Source organism: Trachypithecus francoisi, unplaced genomic scaffold (assembly GCF_009764315.1).
Source record: "Trachypithecus francoisi isolate TF-2019V2 unplaced genomic scaffold, Tfra_2.0 Lachesis_group5, whole genome shotgun sequence".
NCBI classification, from domain to species: domain Eukaryota; kingdom Metazoa; phylum Chordata; class Mammalia; order Primates; family Cercopithecidae; genus Trachypithecus; species Trachypithecus francoisi.
In genome coordinates, this window is record NW_022681470.1 from 118,672,529 (window position 1) to 118,694,636 (window position 22,108).

Consider the following 22,108-nt stretch of genomic DNA (forward strand, 5'->3'; position numbering starts at 1 on the left):
GTTTTGTTTATTGTTGATTTTGCTTTGGTGTTTGAGTTCAGTGGTGACCAATACTGAACTAACTGGGTGATACACATACAAAAAGGGTATAGAATATAATTAACTACACTTTCAAAGTATACACTATTGTAATTTTAAAGAAATTTATACTTATACTACTAATATAAATTGGTTATCCCTTGGTGCAAATTCATGTGACATATATGTTAAGTATTTCCTATGATAACAATTACCAAAAATAGAAGCATTTAAATTCATGACAACTGCGTATATTTTTTAATAAAATGTTTTTGTCAAACAGTAGATATTTAAGACCAGTTTAAGAAAAAATAAAGTTATTAAACTATGAGTCAACTGAGTAAGAGGTATTTGGTTATGCCCATGATCCCAGCACTTTGAGAGACTGAGGCAAGAGGATCGTTTGAGTTCAGGAGTAGGAGACCAGCCTGGGCAACATGGTGAAACCCTGTCTCTACAATAAAATACAAAAATTAGCCAGGTGTGATGGCATGAGCCTGTAGTCCCAGCTACTCAGAGGCTGAGGTGGGAGGACAGCTTGAGCCCAGGAGTTTGAGGCTGCAGTGAGCCAAGATCACGCCACTGCTCTTCAGCCTGAGCAACTGAGTGAGATATGGTGTCAAAAAGAAGAAAGCACTGTACATAAGTGAGATCACTCTGTTTATACACTGTACATATGTGAGGTCACTTTGTCTATACCACGGGTGAACACAAAGCATCTAATAATAGAGGGATATAATGCAGAGTAAATTCTATGAATTGAAACTGATTTGAGAACACTGTCACTACAAACCTTTGGGTTCGGTCAGCAGACAGTAATGTCTGATGCAGCAATCAATTTAATACCACTTTTGTGAAAATAGCAAGAACATATTTCTATGCAGTAGGATAATATCTGTTCAACAGGCTCATGGTTAGGCTGAATACAGAACTGCCTTACGATCTGTGTCCCTTTAGTCCATCTAGAAATGTTAATCTTAAATTAGCTTTGTGTATATTTTGTGGAAATTAACATTTCTCAGATCCTTACTTTCCCACTGTGGAAACAATAACAAAAGTCACATTTTTTTTCTATAATATCTTATGTCAGGAGTAGCAATGACAAGAAATGTGTTCAAAAGTATTACCACTTTTTTTCTGTGATTGAATCTTACGCATGAATGATAATAAAACTTCCTAACAGAATATTGATCACAATGTTGTAAGTGGCGGTGATACTGAGAAAGAAAATTCTAATGGTTATTAAACAAGTAGGAGAATTACATTATCATTCGTAGTACATGTACTTTCTGTCATGCATTTGTAATACTTGAGAATGAATGTATATTTCCTTAAGGAACTGGAAGATTTGTACAGCTTGTTTCAATAAGCCATGGACTTTTAATACTGAAGTTATCACTTTAACTAGTTCCATGTCCTTTTACTGAAAAAAAAAAAAAATCTAGAGCTGACTAAAATAATTTAAGCATTATAACCTGAAAATGCACATATTAAATGGAAATTTGAATTCAGCTCATATTGCCAAAGGGAAGTTCACAATAAAAAATTAAAATGGTAACTGTTGTTATTAATTGGTTATAATGACAGATGAAGTTTTAACTTACTATGCACACACAAACTATATATATATGTGTGTCTGTGTGTACCTTGTATATGCATATACTATGTGTGTGTGTATATATATATGTGCACACATATGAAGTATTATATATAGAATTAATTCAAATTTCAAATTCAGACATTTTCTTTTACAAAATCCTTGAAAAATTCTTATATAAATGTATAGGTAGAAAGTATATTGTAATAATAAAATAAATTGTAAATCCACTTAAAATTTCTGTGTGGTACAAAACTGTGCCTTCCAAGTAAGGTCATTATGAAAACAAGGTCTGCATTTAATTTGGGAACCACTGCAGAGATTATATACCCTTCTAGGAGATTTGTAGTTCAAGAGGAGTATTAAAGGTTCTGAAAATTTTGAATCAAATGTATTTATTTTTAAACTATTTTAAATATTAATGTTTTTAATACTTTTGGGAAAATTGTTCTAATTTTTTAATGTGGAAAACAAAAATTCTTGTTCATTTAACATGTTCAAAAATGTTTGTTTATCCAAATAGCTAATTTTATACTAAACTTGGCAGTTTATTTGCTAATATTAAAAAATCAAGATCTCCATAGACCAAGTCTCTGCCTTTCTCCAAGTCCGTTTTTTCCTCCCTAACTCTCAAGTCACCACATAATCATGCACCCTAATATTCTGCCTCATAGCAAGACAAATGCATAGATGCTTAGCTGCTAGCCTAAGTGAACTCTTAGCAGGTCCATAAAGAGTATCGTGTACTTTCCATTCTTACTCCTTTAAGCATGCATGTGAGTGATCAGAATGTAAAGTGTTAGAAGAAGCCATCCCTCTCTCATCTACCCACACTGTAAGATTCAGATCAGAGACCAGGTGTTTAGGAAGATCCCCTACACTGCCAAACTGGATCATTGTACCTATTTCGTACACTGATCTCATCTTTGTTTATTTTACAATGTTCTATTTGTTAATTTTTGTATCTGTGTTTGTGACTAAATTCTGTGAATTCCTTTCAGATTTGATTTTATTTGTTATTTATATGCATAGCACATTCTGGAATAGAAGGGATATTTAAATGTTTGTGACATGAGTGGAAAAATGATTAAATTACAGAATCATACTGTAAAACTTGAATAGTGGAAAGAATATTATATTAGATGCTTTATGTGAAGAATAGTTCTCTTGAGTAGAAAAATCTGTTATAACAATAACCACTGGTGGAGATTAACTAGGCCCTATTTTAGTGTGTTATGTTTTTATGAGGTATTTTTCAATAAGAACACTCATTACTTCATGAAAGTACAGCAAGAGCTCACCAGATTAGGTTTTTGCCCCTTCGTTTATGCAAACATAGGAGGAATAAATTATTGGGGCAAGAATTTGCCCACAGGCATTGTCTTTGTTTTGTACTACTATACAGAATAATACAGACTCTATAATGTATAATAAGCACAGATTTATTGGCTGAAGGATGGGACGTCCAAGATTGAGTGGCCACATTTTGCAAGGGCCTTGTTGCAGTGTGATGCCGTGACATGGTGGAAGGACAACGCGCAGACAAGAAAGAGCAAGACCTCAAAATCACAGCCTCAGCCTTTTTTTTTTTTTTTTTTTTTGAGATGGAGTTTTGCTTTTGTTTCCCAAGATGGAGCGCAATAGCGCGATCTCGGCTCACTGCAACTTCTGCCTCCTGGGTTCAAGCGATTCTCCTGCCTCAGCCTCCTGAGTAGCTGGGATTACAGGCACCTACCGCCAGGCCCAGCTAATTTTTTGTATTTTTAGTAGAGACGGGATTTCACGATGTTGGCCCACCTGGTCTCAAGCTGCTGACCTCAGGCGATCCGCCCGCCTTGATCTCCCAAAGTGCTGGGATTACAGGCATGAGCTGCTGTGCCTGGCCACCTCAGCCCTTTTATATTTATTACTAATCAATTCATGAGCCCTCATGACCTTAACACCTCCTATCAGGTCCCACTTCTCAACACTGTGTTGGGGATTAAGCTTTTAACCTATGCTTTTTGGGGAACACATGAGTTTTTCTCTAAAGGACACTTACTACTCTCTCGGGAAAGTATATCTGCTTTCATCCTCATTTTTCTTAATTTTGTTGTCATCTGGAAAAAACATAAGGAATAAATAAAGTTGAGAAAAATGAGAAAAAGAACAGAACAAAGTAATTTAATAAAAAATTTTTACTATGAGAGATATTTGTTCACAGAGGGAAGAAATTATTTAGGGAAGAGAAGCCCTTTCTTTTAATCACGATTTAGTTGCTGTGTTTTCGTTTAGTTATGATGAAATTCTCTAGGCTCTTCTAATTCTGATTTTCTTTCTCCTGTGACATAAAGGTGATATTTTCCTTCTGATTTTAGACAATAGATAGCTTGCTTTTTTAAAAGCCATGCATTGATAAGTCTTTTCTACTATAAACTTCATGTTTGTAAATGCAATCTTTTGAGGTTAAGGCCACATATCATTATGCTACTAGTCTAAGGAAAAACTATCATTGAATAAGGAAAAGCTATTATTTCATTGGATATCATTATTTCTATTTCCAAAATACTAGTCATTATTATTGTTGTATCTACTTTGCATGTTATTATTTTAAATATCACACCAAAATAATTTCTGACTCAACATTTTAACAATAGAACAAATTTGAAATTCATGGTTCAGTACAGAATTCCTTTTGCATAAATATGAAATTTGAAAGATGTCCTTTGGAGTTTTAATGTATATATTATTATTAACATATTGATTCCACCTCAAGAGATTACCCATATAATTTATACATTTCTTATCTTTGGGTTGAGGTACAATGAATGTCTAATAATAGATAAAGTTATAGGAATGATATTGAGAAAATAATTACTAATGATGTCATCATTAACTCTTTCTGAGATAAAATGAGTTCGTGGAATTCCATGGAGTTCATAGAATCGATGAAGTGCTTGATATTCATTTTATTCATCTTTACTTTTTGTATATATTCATGGGGTGCAAGTGTAATTTTGCTATACTGATATTGCATTGTGATGAAACCTGAGCCTTCAGTGCATCCAACACTGAAGCAGTGCATGTTGTACCCTTCAAGCAACCTGTCATCATCCACTGCTATTGATATACAGTTTAAAATATGATATAAAAAGCTGGGATATATTCACCATTAGAATATTAACATGGCATCTGAAAAGGGAAAGTCATCCTCCTGTCTCGCCTTATTCTCACGAATTAACATGACTACTCTCTGCAACCACCACCCCAATCTCAGTTAATGATTTTGAGCACAATTTATTATGAAAATTAAAGTAAATGAATGGAAAAACAACAGAGTCTTAGGGGAAAAAATAAAAAGCAGTTTCTTGGAGATCATTAAGTTTATTTTTCAGTTCTGTACTCTTACTTTTGGATGGCATCTGAAGTGTAAGTTTTTTTCAATTTTACTTCCAATATTAGGATTTAAAAAGTGATATTCACTTTCATTTTACCTATTTATGTGAATTGCATAGTTCTCAAAAATGAAAATACTGTGTCTGTTGACCATCATAATTTAAAATATTGTGTTTCTTTAGTTGTTATGTGATCCTGTAAGAATGCATGAACATATACATATTCTAAGATTAAGAAAGGGGCCATTCTTAAAACACATATGAGAATACAAGTAGATTGCCGAACGCGGTGGCTCATGCCTGTAATCCCAGCACTTTGGGAGGCCAAGGCGGGCGGATCACAAGGTCAGGAGATCGAGACCATGGTGAAACCCCGTCTCTACTAAAAATACAAAAAAAATTAGCTGGGCGAGGTGGTGGGCGTGTATAGTCCCAGCTACTCAGGAGGCTGAGGCAGGAGAATGGTGTGAACCCGGGAGGTGGAGCTTGCAGTGAGCCGAGATCGCTCCACTGCACTCCAGCCTGGGCAACAGAGCAAGACTCCGTCTCAAAAAAAAAAAAAAAAAAAGAGAGAGAGAGAGAATACAAGTAGAATACAAAAATACAAATAGATCCATTAAATTAATTTCTAATAATAAACATAAATGATATATCAGTATTTAACACACTCAGGGTGGCGATATTAATTTATCAGCATTTCTTTAAAAACTTTATTTTTACTGCTTTCTTATATTGATGTGAAGTGATTATCTGTAATATACTTAATCTGTGATATTTTTCAGGATTTTAAGAGGAAGTTTGTACATAAAATGGGTTTTGATTTTCATTATTATGTTTTAAACCAAATAGTGATAGAAAACTGTAATTTATTCATCTGTTACAAATTAAACTTTAGTGTTTGTAAACAAGTGCTCATTAACTTTGCTTTTATATGTGATACATACTTTACATTAAATCTTATATCTGTAGGGTCCTCCTGGAGCTGCAGGTGCAGAGGGAAGACAAGGTGAAAAAGGCGCAAAGGTAAAATAAATAATAATAGTATATATATAATATATATTATATATCATAGGCATTATATTTGAAAATGTCATGCATAAACTGATCGATATTTTTTCAGTACATTTAGTAAAATAATAAAAGTCTTTTCTCATCGTTAATATGCTCCCATATTTTATTCCCTAACAGGGAGAAGCAGGTGCTGAAGGTCCTCCTGGAAAAACCGGCCCAGTCGGTCCTCAGGGACCTGCAGGAAAGCCTGGTCCAGAAGGTCTTCGGGGCATCCCTGGCCCTGTGGTGAGCATCTGTGTTAAAAAGATGCTATTTTGAAAGTAACATTTTTATTTTAAAATAATTATGAATGAAGGTGCTTATCTTAGCATTATTCCACAAGTTATCATATGGATAATTTTGTGGGAATTCTATAAATATAATGTAAAAAAGTCAGATGCTATATAAATATTTAAGTATATCATTTATTGAATAAGTTCATGGTGAAACACTGACTTATAAAGAGAAAATAGAAAACTAAATTTTAAAATTTCAATGATGTGAAATGTTTATATATACATCTATATATATATTTGTGTGTATGTGAATATAGACATATACGCATAGTAAAGGCACAAAATTATTTACAATATTTTTAGATGTCCTCCATATGGCAGAAATTATGGGTGATATTTGCTTTGTTTTCTTATCGTATTTCTAAAATTTAAAATAAAGAAATAAATATGTATTCTTTTATTAACTTTAAAAATCAATCATTTTTATTTTCTCTAGGGAGAACAAGGTCTCCCTGGAGCTGCAGGCCAAGATGGACCACCGGGTCCTATGGTGAGTAAGATCTTTTCAGTCATTTAAATAGTGAGAATTTCTAAAATAAAATGGTCTATTAGCTAGAATTTTTGACATTTTAGCTTATAAATAGGTTTGTATTTTTTCTAATAGTCCAAGAAGTATATTATTTTGTCTTAGAGGAAAGTAATCCTAACTGATAGGTATATGGAAAATAAACCACTTGATCAGAAGATTTATTTCTTTCTTATGCACTTTGGATGAAAAAAAATATTTCCACTCTGAATGAAATGCCACTAATGATCCAGCCAGTGCTTTTCCTAGTCTGGATAGTTCCCTGAAACACTTGCAGTTACACTTATTTTCCTGGCATTTAACTTTAAAAAGTATGCTGGCACCAGCATAGAGTGATTGTTTGACAAAATAAATTGTTCTCTTCGTGAGTCATACAGGCTGAAATATAAAACAATAAAACTCAGTGAAAAAAAGATATGGCTACTGTAACAGTGAAGTTTGGTCACTATCATTAAGTCTGTGTGCAAACAACATGCTTGAGAAATGCAATACAGCATTTTGTTGACTGGGATATTATTCATAGATGGAGTTTATTATAGGATCCAAAGCTATTTTTGATACAAATTTGGGCAGAAAGTGAGAACAAAAGATTTGCCCTTTAAAATAATTCCTTACTAGGTGACTTATTTGCTTTATGTATAGATTTCTTATGGTAGAGATTTTTGAGTGTCATTATCCAGTAATAGTTAAGTGTGAAGCGATTAATCAAAATGGCAAACGATACATATAGCACTCTGTATGTGTGATGAGTATTAGTTTAGTCAAGTCCTTCTATATATTTTAAAATTTATTCAAATGCCTCTTATCATAAATATATTAATTATCTCAGAGATAGAAACATATGCACAAAGCCATCACAACTGGGATTCATAATTCATTCAGGAAGAATTTTGGTTATTCCTTTCAACAAAGATGCCACAGCAATTTCCTCTAGCATACCTACCAAATATTTCATAAGTTTTAAAGAGATTATTTAAACTTTCACTGAAGAATTTAAAGATCATTTGTTTAGTAACTAGATAAAAGTTATCAAATTTTGGTAGATTTCAAGCAGGAGATGATCAGTGCTGCCCATTACCTCATCAGCTTACGAAAAGGGCCCTGGTTGAAGCAGCATCAGCTCCACATCTGTATCATTACTTAGGAATATTCTCATTAGATGTGATAAACTCATAACTGCCCAGAGTCAGAGCCTGGAAGGAAAAAAAAAAATACCTTGCCTTAATGTCACTCTAAAAGTTGCCAGAGATTTTTTTCTTGTTATTTCAGATTTTCCAGTAAATATTTTGACCTTTCTGCAGATGAAATAAAAAGCACCATGCTGGGGATTTCCTTCAGCTGATATTAAAAATAAAACCTTCTGACATACCACCTGATTCGGCATACAAACTTTTGTATTTTTGACTCTTAAATAAATGTGCATTTACAGTGCAAGAGGACAGAATAATTTCCAAATCCTTTAGGTAAAGCGGAATTATAAGCATCAGAAGTGGGCTGCGTGAGCACATTCCATTCTGACTGCTTGTTTTATGGAGAGTACTTACGATGTGAATAGAATGTGTAGTTTTTTTTCATAGCTTTAGTTAGTCTTGAGTCGAATCTCAATGAAAATGCTACTTACTCTTCGTGAGGTGAGGATGGGCAGAGAAATCATCTTCAAAATGCAGTTTATGGCAATTCAACGAGCCTTTCAACTCAACTAAGATCTATTTTAGTAGGTAATTTTAAATCAGAATGAGAAGTAGCTTATTATGGTTACTAGTTAAGGTTATCGACTCTAGAGCCAAACTCTCGGGTTCAGAAACAAGCACTACAACTTACTTGGTGGATGACTTTAGGAACAGTACTTTTTTTTTTTTTAAGCTTTAAGTTCTTCATTTATATATATATATTATATATATAATTATATATTTGTGTGTATATATATATTTATATATATAATTATATATTTGTGTGTATATATATTTATATATAATTATATATTTGTATATATATTATATATTTATATATTCTTCATTTATATATTCCCATTTATAAAATGGGAATATTGCTAGCCTCTATCCGATGATATTTCTAAAGTTTAAATGAGTTTAAATGAGTTAAATTGGGATATAGATGTCTTCTACCACATGGGGTTCTTAGGTTAATTAAATGAATTGCTTGTAAATCACTTTTATGTCACCAATTAGCATGAGTAGCACCAAATCAAGAATCACTAAATGAGTGAAATAATGTTATAATGATTAATGAAATAATGAAATAATGATAAATATTTTGAAAAACAATCAATTTTATATTCTTAGTGGAAAGTAACTAAATTCAACTTCATTCATGATGTGTATCATCAATAAACCTTATGCAAAAGTTGTTGACTATTAAAGCAAATGGAAGAGATCAAATACAATTATACTTATACAAAAATACCTTGTATTTTTGTACAAAAGTTAGAGTGTTAGCATATTAAGTACTATGATAAACTCAAACAGAGAATACTAGATATACACAGAGTCGGACCATTTAAATGTCATTTCCTCTAGGGACCCTTCCCTGTTTAGAAACATGATATGATTATTAAAGAAGGAACAGAGAGGTTTAAGTGTGGATGACACAGTGGCTGTGAGACTAACAGAAATTTGGAAATTCATAGAGGTTTCTATTAATCTCTGAATTAATCTGTGTGAAAGCTATAATAATAATACTTTCTCCATGATGATTTTTTTCCTCATTATAACATATATTCACACCCATATCCAAATCTACACAGGCTTCAATTTGCTTATCTCTGGATTTCCACAAGTACCTATTGGGTCTCTTTTCCCCTTCTAGAAGCTGCCTGTAACTACCTACTGTATTGTTTCTACTGGTGAGATAAAGCTACCAAGACATTCCCCTTTTCCCCAACTTTTAAATACAACTTAGCTGTTCAGTAAGTACAACTTACCTACTTTCATCTCTCCAGATTGGCAGCCGCCTATTTAGACAATTGAAATATCTAACAGAGCATCCATTACCCACATAGACAAGTTTAACAATTTTATAGGAAGTTTCTGGATATGAAATTCTTTGGAATAGAATACAAAAACTAATTTTTTAGACTCTTAAAATGATTTCTGCTTGGTGTCTACCCACACTATGCTATCAGCTCTACTAGAGTCAGATATGATATAGTATTTATTTTTTACTTTAAAAAGTACATATTTCACATGGTAAAAAACTTGTTTATAAACATGAATTCAACATATATTTACGTTTGTATATGTGTATAGGCGTACACACACACACACACACACACACACTACAAATGTGTACTTAGATCACCATATAGAATTGAAGATTGACAAATAGCACATACGGGTTGGGCATGGTGGCTCATGCCTGTAATTCCAGCTACTCGGGAGGCTGAGGCGGGAGAACAGCTTGAACCCGGGAGGCGGAGGTTGCAGTGAGCCAATATCACACCATTACACCTGGCAACTGAGTGAGACTCTGTCTCAAAAACAAAAAAGATAAATAGCACATATGGAAGCTAATCAAAAGCTAAGGATGATGATGAGCCTCTATAAATAATTCTATTCGAGTTTATTTTTTTAAGTGGGACTCTGTTAGTCAGTATAATATAATTGTATTAGGGTATCTTAAAGGATTTTTAAAAATTTCAATAGAATTTTGTATTGGTTGAATTATACTGCTATTTTAGTAGTCAACCAACATTAAATGGGAATAAGACTGAATGTTTCATTTATTTATTTATTTATTTATTGAGACAGAGTCTCACTCTGTCACTGGGTCTGGAGTGCCATGGCACAATCACGAGTCACTACAACCTTGTCCTAGGCTTAGGTGATCCTCCCACCTCAGCCTCCTGATTAGCTGGGACTACAAGCCTGTACCACTACACCAGGCTAATTTTTGGCATTTTTAGTACAGATAGGGTTTTGACAGTTGCCCAGGCTGGTCTTGAACTCCTGGGCTCAAGCAATCCATGCCCCTCTGTCTCCCAAAGTGTGGGATTACAGGCTTGAGCCACCACGCCTCACCAATTGAGTATTTTAAAGAGAAGAATGATGATGTCTAAATTCTACCCTCTGATACAAAATCAAAACTGAAATAATTTAGTTACTCTAAAAATTAAAATGTATTTGATTTTTTGAAGTCAGAATTAACATGTCTTAGCTTTAAGCTTTTATTTTGTTTTGTTTCATATTCTTTTAAGACTCTATCTGTTTTAATGCAACTGAAAAATTATTTAGCATTTATGTTCAAACAAGATTATTTAGTATTATCACACATTTCTGCTTTCGATAATAAAATGATAAATATCTGATAGTATTATTTTTTAAACAATAAAAACTTAAAAGATAGGATGGGATACTGAATTTGAGTTTATTTCTTTAATGCTACATTTAACTTATTTGTAGACAAGGGGGATATGGGTAGCATTCCATAATGATTAAAAAGGTTTAAATAACAAAACGTTTGGTTTTCACCAGATTAAATATTATTCCACAATTTAGTCTTTTAAATAAAGTGTAGTATCTGCAGTTTCTTTAAATTTCAATGAACTAGAGTTTTGAAATGCAGATCAAAGCAAATATTCCAGAAAGCATAATACTGCAGGGGAAAATGTTTGCTTGTGTATTCTAGACACTTACGAATGTATCATCCCTGTTTTCCTTTTCACTTTATTACTTATGAATTATGTATTTCCCTGGGGGTTTTCAATTTACAGTATCTGAAAGAGAAAAATAGAAAATATGTATAGTTAGAATAACATTTTTATATGCAGAGTTGATGTTTTTGATCTGTTTCAGGTTCAGAGGGTTATTTATAACTGCTCTCAATATCATACCAATTTCTATTTCCAGCTGATGAAAATAAAAACTGATTTTATATGGCAAATTCATCTTTAGATGTAGTTTGTAATGTTGTGAGAGATTATTAGCTTAGAGAAGTTAGTACTCATTATCTCTAACTTCTTCATGGATAATATTTATGGAAAGGATTTTTAATGCATTCAAAACACAAATAATGTCTAATATATTTTTCATTAAGCTTGAGCAATTAGAATCACTAGTAGTTCTTTTTTTGGCCATTTTAGTTTTTTCTATTAGAATGGGATGAAAAAGTTGACAGGTATTTATCTGTAGCATATCTAAAACTAATGATAATAATTCAAATTTGTATTATGCTTCACTGCTTATACAGTTTTTACTGTGGCGAGCAAAGTGCCAGATAATGGGGAGATCACTGTATACTCAAAAATGAATTTGCTAGTTTCTTTGTGATCTTTTTGTCTGAGATTTAACAGGGCGGGATGATTGTTTATTCTTATATAAAAGAGAATGTAACTAAACTCATATAAATTTGACTCTGAGGATTAGTAATTTTCTCCTTATTAGAAGATTATTATTAAGTATATCCACACTTAAAACTGCATGTGCTTGTTTGAAAATAACTTTTGTCTGTTGTTAATTGAATAATATAGGGAAATTGTCCACTTTAATACTTAGAGAATTAACTGAATTTGAAAACATAAATATATCTAATAATAGTCCAAAATACCATTGTTACACAAGCGCTAATTTATATTAACACTATTCCTGCTCTTTCCTGATATTCACAGTTTCAGTTTGAGAAGCAGGTTTCAGAAACTAAGGAATAGGGAGGCCCATCCTGATTCATGTAGCAGCTCTATGAGATAGGAATTGTAGTCCCCAGCTTGTAGATGAGAAAACTGAAGCTCTATTTGTCCAATTAATTTAAGTAGCTAAGAAGAGAGTTTGGTTTCTATGCCAGACTTATCCTATTCTGAACCCATACTTTTCCTAGTTCATCACACTGCTTGGATCAGATCCATAGTTCTTAATGCTTTAAATTCACAAAAATTATGGACCAGGATATAATGTGCTTTTTTACACTGAAGAAATAGAGTGTTTCCAGATAGAGGAAAATATTACTCATGGTAACCTTGTAGAAGATATAGTAGTAGTGACTCATGATGTACGTTGGTAAAAAGTTAAAACAATTTGCTGTCATAGAGCCATGATGAAAATTATTACGAAATTATAATTGAGATAATTCAATTCTATCAAAATAATTCTAATTCATAGAGAAACCGTATGAACGGTTTGCTTTTGTTGCTGGGTGCCTTACTTGTGGCAAGCAGTAGTGACATATCTAGGTTATCGTGGACCTAATTTCATGAGTCACATATAAATCGGTTTTTTTAGCCTCAGTTTCACTTCCAACAGCATCTGTTGCCTGCGTAGTTTCACTTGTATACTTTCACAACAGGGACTGTATTTTGTGTTGTCTTCAAAATTGTAGTACAACAATTTGGTTTGTTAGTGTGGTGTGTTTTTTTGTTTTGTTTACTTTTTCTAGCAACAGGGTGTTCTCTGTCACCCATGCTGGAGTGCAGTGGTGTGATCATAGCTCACTGAAGCCTCAAACTCATGGGTTCAGGTGACCCTCCTGCCTTAGCCTCTCAGTTAGCTAGGACAGCAGGTGTACACCACCAATTCTAGTTTCAAAATGTCTCGCTATGTTACCCAGGCTGGTTGCAAACTCCTAGGTTCAAGCGACCCTCCCACCTCAGGCTCTCAAACTGCTAGGATTACAGGTGTGAGCCATTGTGCCCGGGCTAGAGTACAACAATGTGTAGATAAAGCAGTTTGTTCGAAAGTCATCCGTATGAAAATGTTTTTGGTTGGAAGGCAGGACAAAGAGTTAGTTGCTAAAGTCATGCCATAACTTTCATAGAAATATAAGTTAAAAAGATAAATGTCTTAGTCTGGGACTATTAAAAAAGTTAAATTATTGAAATGGAAGTATATTTATATAAAAAATAAATGTCTTTAATTTCATAAATCATTTAGATATGAGGTACAATTTAGAAATTACAGCTGAAAGTACCATCTTGATGTATTTGTAACGTTGTATAGTTTAGCTTAGAGAAATTAGTAGTCATGATCTCTAACTTCTTCATGAGTAATATACATGCAATATTTTATTGGAATTATTAAGTATTCTTAATATATGTCTCTCTCCAGTAATCATAGTGAAAGATATCTAATTTCAAGAGAACAAAGAATAAGAATTGAGATCAGAATTCAGAAAATTGGCCATGGCCTAGAAGAATTACAGAATTCCATGTTTTAATTTAGTATATATAGGACTTATCTTCTTATTCTATAGAATATTAGGCAACCATTCTAACATATACAAATAGAGGTTATTATTTAAATACAAACCAAACAGTGTATTAAAATTTTGTCTAATTTTTTTCCTGTGGTTATCAAAAATCTATTGACTGTCAAAGTTTATTGAGTTTTTCAAAAATTGTACTAAAAATATTATAACCTTTTAAATTTGTGTAACATAAAAATGTTTTACTGACTGGATATATAATTTGGAAATCCCTTCTAAAACTAGTGTACTTAAAAACTGACACTTTCTTCTTAACTGAAACCCCATATAACCATGTTCTATTTCTAACTTCACATTCATTTAATCAGAATTATCAATATTATGGTTACAAATTAAACCGTAGCATTTTAAATATTTAAATTTACTTAGAAGCCTTAAAAATAAAGCAACATTAATCATTACTATTTTCAACTCCGTATTTTCAAAACCAAACTAGGTCTGTGACTAGTCATAGGATTCTTAACTCATACCTACTCTATGTTTTTTTTTTTATTATTATTATTTAGGGACCTCCTGGCTTACCTGGTCTCAAAGGTGACCCTGGCTCCAAGGGTGAAAAGGTGAGAATAAAAGAATGTGTTATTGATAAAAGAATATACTTTTATATACTAATAGCCCTGCTTTTGCAGATTAAAATCATTCAAAAGAAAATGTCAAACAATATCTTCATCATTCTAACCCTGAAAAAAGCTTCAATCCTTAGTTTCCCAGATGTATTTAGAGGGGAGAAAATATGCAAATAGTGAAAAATGTGCCAGAATTCAGTGCTATATCTTCTCAAGTTTCCATTATAGCAACCATATGGAGAAAGCATATGGTTATACTAAAATAACTATTCAGAAAATAAACAGACTGAATAACAAAATATCTATTTTTATGTTTTTTAAATGTGAAAATAAAAATTTTAAACTAGAAATATCTTTCAAATACTAATTTGATCTCCTATAATTTATGCTGAGTTGCACCAAGTACTTAGAGAAATGAGCTTTTTTAAAAATGGTGTTATTATTGTTTGGATTATTTTTCAATCTTCAAATGCCCTTTAAAGACTGCAGAGTCTCTGAAGAATAGAAATTATTTCATATTAAATGAGATGCTTATTAAAATAATGAGTTTTCTGTTATTTATTCAACTAATATTATAGATGGTCATTATTGGTTGAGAGATTCCTCAAATGGAGCACTTAAAATGATAGTTTTAGAAAGCATTTTGTTTTGTATTACTTCCAATGCTTAATAAAGCCCTCACTTAAAGTAAGCAGTAAAAGATCCAGTTAGGTGATGAGAAGGAGATTTTTAACTGTATATTTCATTCAGAAGGGTTATTTTAATGTTGTTTTATCAGCATTGTTCATTTGTATGCTTTAGAAATGTAATGTGCAAATATTTTATAACTAAAATTTTATGAAGATAGTAATGCACATGTTATTAACTTTTTTCTCTGCCTTTCAAAGGGACATCCTGGTTTAATTGGCCTGATTGGTCCTCCAGGAGAACAAGGGGAAAAAGGTGACCGAGGGCTCCCTGGAACTCAAGGATCTCCAGGAGCAAAAGGGGATGGGGTGAGTAAAACTACAGGTTATTTTTTCTACTCATTTCCAATAATACACACACACACACACACACACACACACAGTCCTTTAAGTATGATCAGAGAAAGAATTTAGAGTGTCTTAATTCTAATTTGTTTAAGTCAGTAATGTTCTTAAAAAGATATTTTTATTCAGCCCTAGGGTAAATAAATTTTACAATATTTAAGTTAGAAACCATAAAAATTACAGTTGAGTATTATTTAAACAAACATGTACTAAATTCCCATCACCTGTAAATCATATTCTGAGGGATAAAGGAATATACACATATACACACATAGATTTAAAAGAAAAACCTCATTGATATTGTAGCAACATAGGAAAAATTCCGATTATTTTGCACAAGTTAATTTTTAGATTCACCATGGAAAAATATTTAAGCCATTCATAAATATTTTTGCATACTCTAAATTTTACAGTGTATGCTGTTATGAAAATGTTGAAAAGTTATGAAAACATGAAAATGAAATAGCTGAGGAAATCCTTTACATTGGCTGATTCTCTCTCTAGGGAATTCCTGGTCCTGCTGGTCCCTTAGGTCCACCTGGTCCTCCAGGCTTACCGGTAAGTACAAGACAAAATAACTTTATAAGGTAGGGTTAAGTTACAATATAACAAAGAGACACAAATGCTCCAGATTTTTATCTGTGCTTTTGCCTTTGCATTTTCTAGGGTCCTCAAGGCCCAAAGGGTAACAAAGGCTCTACTGTAAGTACTTTTCCCTTTGACAATTTAATTTTTCGTTGAAACCTATTTAATTGCCTCTTCTTTATTTATGTCCTCTCTCTTCTTTCTAACAGGGACCCGCTGGCCAGAAAGGTGACAGTGGTCTTCCAGGGCCTCCTGGGCCTCCGGTAAGTACATGTTAACAAGAGTGATGTTCTGATAATTCGCATCTGGAAGCTGCCAATGATTTCTCTGAATTTGTAAGATAGACAAAACACACATTCTGTCAAAAGTGCTGATTTTATAGGAAACATCTCATTTACATAATCAAGTCTACATGCCATGACTTAAATGTTAATTGATTTCACTCTTCAAATATAAATACCCTAATTATATATTATAGCCTTGTTTGTATTAATTTTTCAAGAGAATCATATACTATTTTGTCACATTACTGAAACCAACTTATTTTATGCCATAAAGATACATTTATGCTTGACTCTAAGAATAATGACAAAAATTCAGATGCTTCACATTTTTTCCTAGTGCATATATAAGGATACTAATAAAAGCAATAGTAATAGCTACCACTTATTAATACTAAAATGTTCTAGACTTCACATAACTCATTGAATGGTAGTATTAAAATATAGATCCATGTGAAAGAAATGTTATTCTTCTTTCTTGAGCTAAAATCTTTCCAACTATATGTATACTAGTTTGCCAGGGCTACCATAGCAAAGTACCACAGAGTCGGTGGCTCAAACAACAGAAATGTATTGTCTCCCAGTGTTGGAAGCTAGAAGTCCTAGATCAAGGTGTCGATAGTGTTCGTTCCTTCTGAGGTCCATGGCGGAAGGATCTGTTCTGCACGTCTCTTCTTGGCTTGTGGTGGCTGTCTTTTCCCTGTCTCTTCACATTATCTTCCCTCTTTGGGTGTATCTGTGTTTAAACTTCTCCTTTTTATAAGAATATCGCTTACATTGGATTAGGGCCCACTCTAGTGACATTATGTTAGCTAATCATATTTTCAGTGACTATATTTCCAAATGGGATTACAGTCTGAGATACTGAGAATTAGGACTTCAACATTACAAATTGTCGTGGGATCCATTTCAACCCATGACAATATGATAACTATTTGGTACAGCTCTGCTCACAATGTAAATTCAAGTCTGGTTGCATTTATTTTAAGTTTGTTCATTTATAATGATTTAAGTCACACATATTTGAAGCAAACTAATGTGTACATATTTTTTAATGTTTAATGTTTTATAATATAAATTATCAAATATAATAGACAGTTAAGAGCGCAGTAGCTTTAAAGTGCTGTTCTAATCCTCAGAGACTTTACAATCTAGTTGTAGAGTTAGGGCATATAAATGATGACTAATTAATAAGCAAGAGACTAACATATATAACATATCTACACAAATCTGTGCTATATTATTGTGTACATAAAGGGCAAGAAGTCATCAAACTTATTCACCTACCTCAGTATTTCCACCAAGTTCATCATAGAAGAATCTATGACATTTATATATTTATAAACTTATCCTATAGCATAAATTTTGTAGCTACTGAAAAGTTAAACCAACTCTAATTTCTTATAACAAAAACATAACCAGTAATAATTAGTATCTGCAGAATATTCCACCTTATGAAACAATTGCACTCATATTATCTTCTTTACAGGGTCCACCTGGTGAAGTCATTCAGCCTTTACCAATATTGTCCTCCAAAAAAACGAGAAGACATACTGAAGGCATGCAAGCAGATGCAGATGATAATATTCTTGATTACTCAGATGGAATGGAAGAAATATTTGGTTCCCTCAATTCCCTGAAACAAGACATCGAGCATATGAAATTTCCTATGGGTACTCAGACCAATCCAGCCCGAACTTGTAAAGACCTGCAACTCAGCCATCCTGACTTCCCAGATGGTATGTTAATAATACATGACAAAGCAAATGTACCGAGCCTCTGAGTTTCTGAGGTGCATTGTCAGCTCGTTTATTCTAGTTAAATGTTTAATACAGTCTCTAAATAAAATGAAACAGTTATTAATTCTCTTCTAGACAGAAAAAATCATTTATACTGTATAAATCAAGAGTTGCTTTGGAAAATCCTTGTCTGTTAAATAAGGTTTTATTAAACTATGACAAGATCATTGTTGGATGTTTAGAGCTAACACAAATGTACTTTGCTTGTAATAACTATCACAGAATAGATATTGTGTATACACACATATGTATATTGTAATATGATGATTACTAACTTCATGTTAATGTGAATACTTACATTAATATGATTAGTATTTTAGATTAGTATGAATAATATGGATATGTGTAAATAGCATAACTGATGTATATTTGATCTATCAGTTTAGCAATGATTTGGTGCACCGAATATTTAAGAATTTGGATAGCTTGGAGCAAAAATGTATCTTTAACTCATCCACAGATATTCCAAACAACTGTGAATAGCTTACTCACTAATAACAATTAGGATAATTTATCATACCAACTCTTTGACAAAATCTTTATATACCTATTGGTCAGAGAAAGAGTTTCAGGTATGCTAAGTTAGTTGACTAAACTCATACAATTATTAAAGTAGCAAGGGGCAGATCTTCATCTGATTTTTAAATTTCCCACTTTATGTTGAACTATTTTGTCTCCCCTTTACTCAGCAGAAAATATCGTTTTGCACTACCAGTCATATAATGACAGTTATAACTGTGATCTAAGTAACTCAATGCAGATAGAAAAATTCAGTGTAGTTCAAAAACAGCTGGCATAAAAAAAGGATGTCACAAAAATCTTCTAATCTTAAGCACACCTGTTAAAGGTAAAACACAGGTAATTATTAGTATTCCTATACAAACTGGTATCTGACATCTTCATGTTTATAATATGTTTATCTGAAAAAGATACATTTAGTTTAGTGATTTATAAGGAGATTTACTTTTAACTGGTATTATTTAAGCAAAGGATTTAGATGATTTAGATAATTCAATGTTATATACTCCTAAAAACCATATAAGAAATATCAAAGATTTACAGTGGTTATCTCTACTTGGTAACATCTTAGATGATTTTTTTATTTCCTTGTATTTTTTTTTCCTGGGAATTCTAATTTGTTTCAGACATGAGTATATTAATGGTGTAATCTGAAAAAATGTAGATGTTTTTGTTAAAAATATGTTAAAACTATGTGACTGTTAGAATACTTTTCCTGTTTATATACAAGTAGTAGCAGAAGATAAAGCAGGTTGATATTGCATTTTTTAGAGTTCCAGCACCAAGATAAGCAATTTGAGCTTTTAAAATATTAAAAGTTCATAACCAGTGGACTTATGTAATTCAAATATTTAAAATGAAGTGGCAGGATGAAAAACAGTTGGAAGTATAAAGGTAGAAAGAATTTGATTCCTTTCCTTCTCAGTATAAAGGTCAAAGCTGCCACCCCTATATAAGAAAAAAAAAAGGTTAACAAGAGAAAAGTATTTAAAATGTATTTGATTATAGTTTAACATGACATAAGAGTCTTCAGATTCAAGCTGCAAAGATACAGAGGAAGCTGTCTGATTTTATGCTTAGGTTCGATAAGGCAGGGACAGCTGTGTAGAAATGCAATATAATATTGGATAAAAAAAGGGTATGAGCTAATGGTACGAATCTGAGCAGGGAAACCTAGTAAGACCTTCTGTTCAGATCCTCTCTGGCCTCTGTATTGCAGCATTCCATCCTCCCAAGTACAGGGTAGAACCCCTCTGGAATAAAGGTTTTAATTTCTTTATGGCCAACTGTTACACAGAAAGGTGGGTAAAGGTTATGTTAGCAGTGGCAAATCCATATGCCATACTAAGGGTTGTAGGAGTGAAAGTTTATTAAAAAGTTTTAGAACAGGAATGAAAGAAAGTGCACTTGGAAGAGGGTCAAGCGGTCGTCTTGAGGGATTCAAGTGAGTGGTTTGACCTTTGACTTGGGGTTTTCTATATTGGCATGTTTCTGAGGTTTGCATCTCTTCTCCCCTGATTTTCCCTCGGGGTGGGCTGTCTGCAAGTGCAGTGGGCTGTCAGCACTTTGGAGGGGTCACACACACATTGTGTTCACTGGAGTTGTGCGTATGCTCACTTGAGGCATTTTTCCCTTACCGGTTGAGTGTTCCCAGAGGAAAGTTATCTACCAGTCAAATTCCAACCATTTGCATCTTAGTGCACATGCTGAGCCCACTAGCCTACCTCCTGAGATCATATAAAGAAGCTGCTGGTCACCAGTTTCAGGTGTTTTATATGAGGGAAAGGGAGACGGCCATTCCCTGGCACCAGCTGCAACCAATTATTATTTTAGCGAGACAGTTTAACAACTGCCTGACCTTCATCTGATGATCGCCTGACATTCCTGGTGAGGTTGATGGGACTCTCCTTCCCTGTTTATGTCTGACTGACTACCTACTGTAACAGTTAGAGTAATGTGTTTAGGTTTTATAGCTGGCTTTGCAGAAAAATTAACAGTAATGTGTTTAGGTTTTATAGCTGGCTTTCTATGACCCACTTTGGGGAGGAGGGATTCTAATTTCTATGACTTGCCTCAGGGGAGAATGAGGGATGAGAGACAGGAGGGCAGAGGTCAGAGAAAAACTGCTTCACAGGCTTTCACTTTGGGGTATCATTTTCTGAGCACCAACAGAAGGAAGCAAAGTAATGTTTACGTGTATATCACTTTTGACTCCTAGTAACTCTTGTTAACTAAAACCATATTGTCAGTTATCTAAAGAATAATTTTGCTACTCCCACTATTTTCAATGCTTACTCACATAACACCACATGAATGGTGATGATTATTCACATAATAAAATGTGTTCTGCAACATTTCCGCAATAACATTAATAGCAGGCTGCATTAAAATATATAAAGTAGTCCTTCTTAGGACCCCCTTCAAAGAGAGAGTACATTTATTGCAAGAAGTTTTTTTTATATATAAAATAAGGCAAAGGTATGATCCCTGAGGCTAAGTAGATCCGATATCCCCTCCATTGTTACGAATGAATAAACTAGGAAGAAAATATATTGATTATACTACTCAGATTACTTAAGTAGTAAATAATGCTTATGAGATTTGGAGTCGAGTATGTCTTATTTCAATATGCATGCAATTTATTACACAGGGATAAATGAAATGTTAATATTTGAGAAGATGATATTTAAGCTGAAACCAAAAAGTGATAGGCATGATAAGAATTTTTAAAAGGTATTCCAGGTAGAATATATGGGGCATCTGCAAAGCTTTGAGGCAGACAAGAGAAAGTATCACTGTCTATTAAAAAGCATACTCCAATATGCCCAAAAGCTTAAAACGGAAAAGATCTATTAACATGTATTTTTCCTATTTCTCTTTCTAACAAAATTTGATATCTAATGCATTCAACAATGATGTCAATGTATTTTTATATGACATATTTTTTGCTACCTTCTAGGTGAATATTGGATTGATCCTAACCAAGGTTGCTCAGGAGATTCCTTCAAAGTTTACTGTAATTTCACATCTGGTGGTGAGACTTGCATTTATCCAGACAAAAAATCTGAGGGAGTAAGTACGAGTCTGTTTTGGTGGTGAATGTTGACAGTTCCTGCCATGTTTTGCAATATTGAACTAAACAGGAAAATTATACTGTCATATTTTCATTTATCTGCTTTTCTTACAGAATAATTAGAGCACTTCATTTGCATAAACATGAATAAGCACCAAATTGATGCACAGAGTTAACAAATACT

At 33.0% G+C, this 22,108-nt stretch overlaps 1 protein-coding gene across 2 annotated transcripts in view; it reads left to right on the top strand.

Annotated features, from left to right (window-relative positions):
• COL11A1 (collagen type XI alpha 1 chain) overlaps positions 1-22,108 on the top strand; it is a 220,085-nt gene that overhangs the window by 191,451 nt on the left and 6,526 nt on the right. For both annotated transcript variants that reach the window (XM_033197012.1, XM_033197010.1), the window contains exons 55-64: positions 5,959-6,012; positions 6,178-6,285; positions 6,772-6,825; positions 14,577-14,630; positions 15,524-15,631; positions 16,172-16,225; positions 16,334-16,369; positions 16,462-16,515; positions 18,023-18,272; positions 21,811-21,923. In XM_033197012.1, the coding sequence (XP_033052903.1) occupies positions 5,959-6,012; positions 6,178-6,285; positions 6,772-6,825; positions 14,577-14,630; positions 15,524-15,631; positions 16,172-16,225; positions 16,334-16,369; positions 16,462-16,515; positions 18,023-18,272; positions 21,811-21,923 (885 nt within the window). The remainder of the gene's footprint in view (positions 1-5,958; positions 6,013-6,177; positions 6,286-6,771; positions 6,826-14,576; positions 14,631-15,523; positions 15,632-16,171; positions 16,226-16,333; positions 16,370-16,461; positions 16,516-18,022; positions 18,273-21,810; positions 21,924-22,108) is intronic.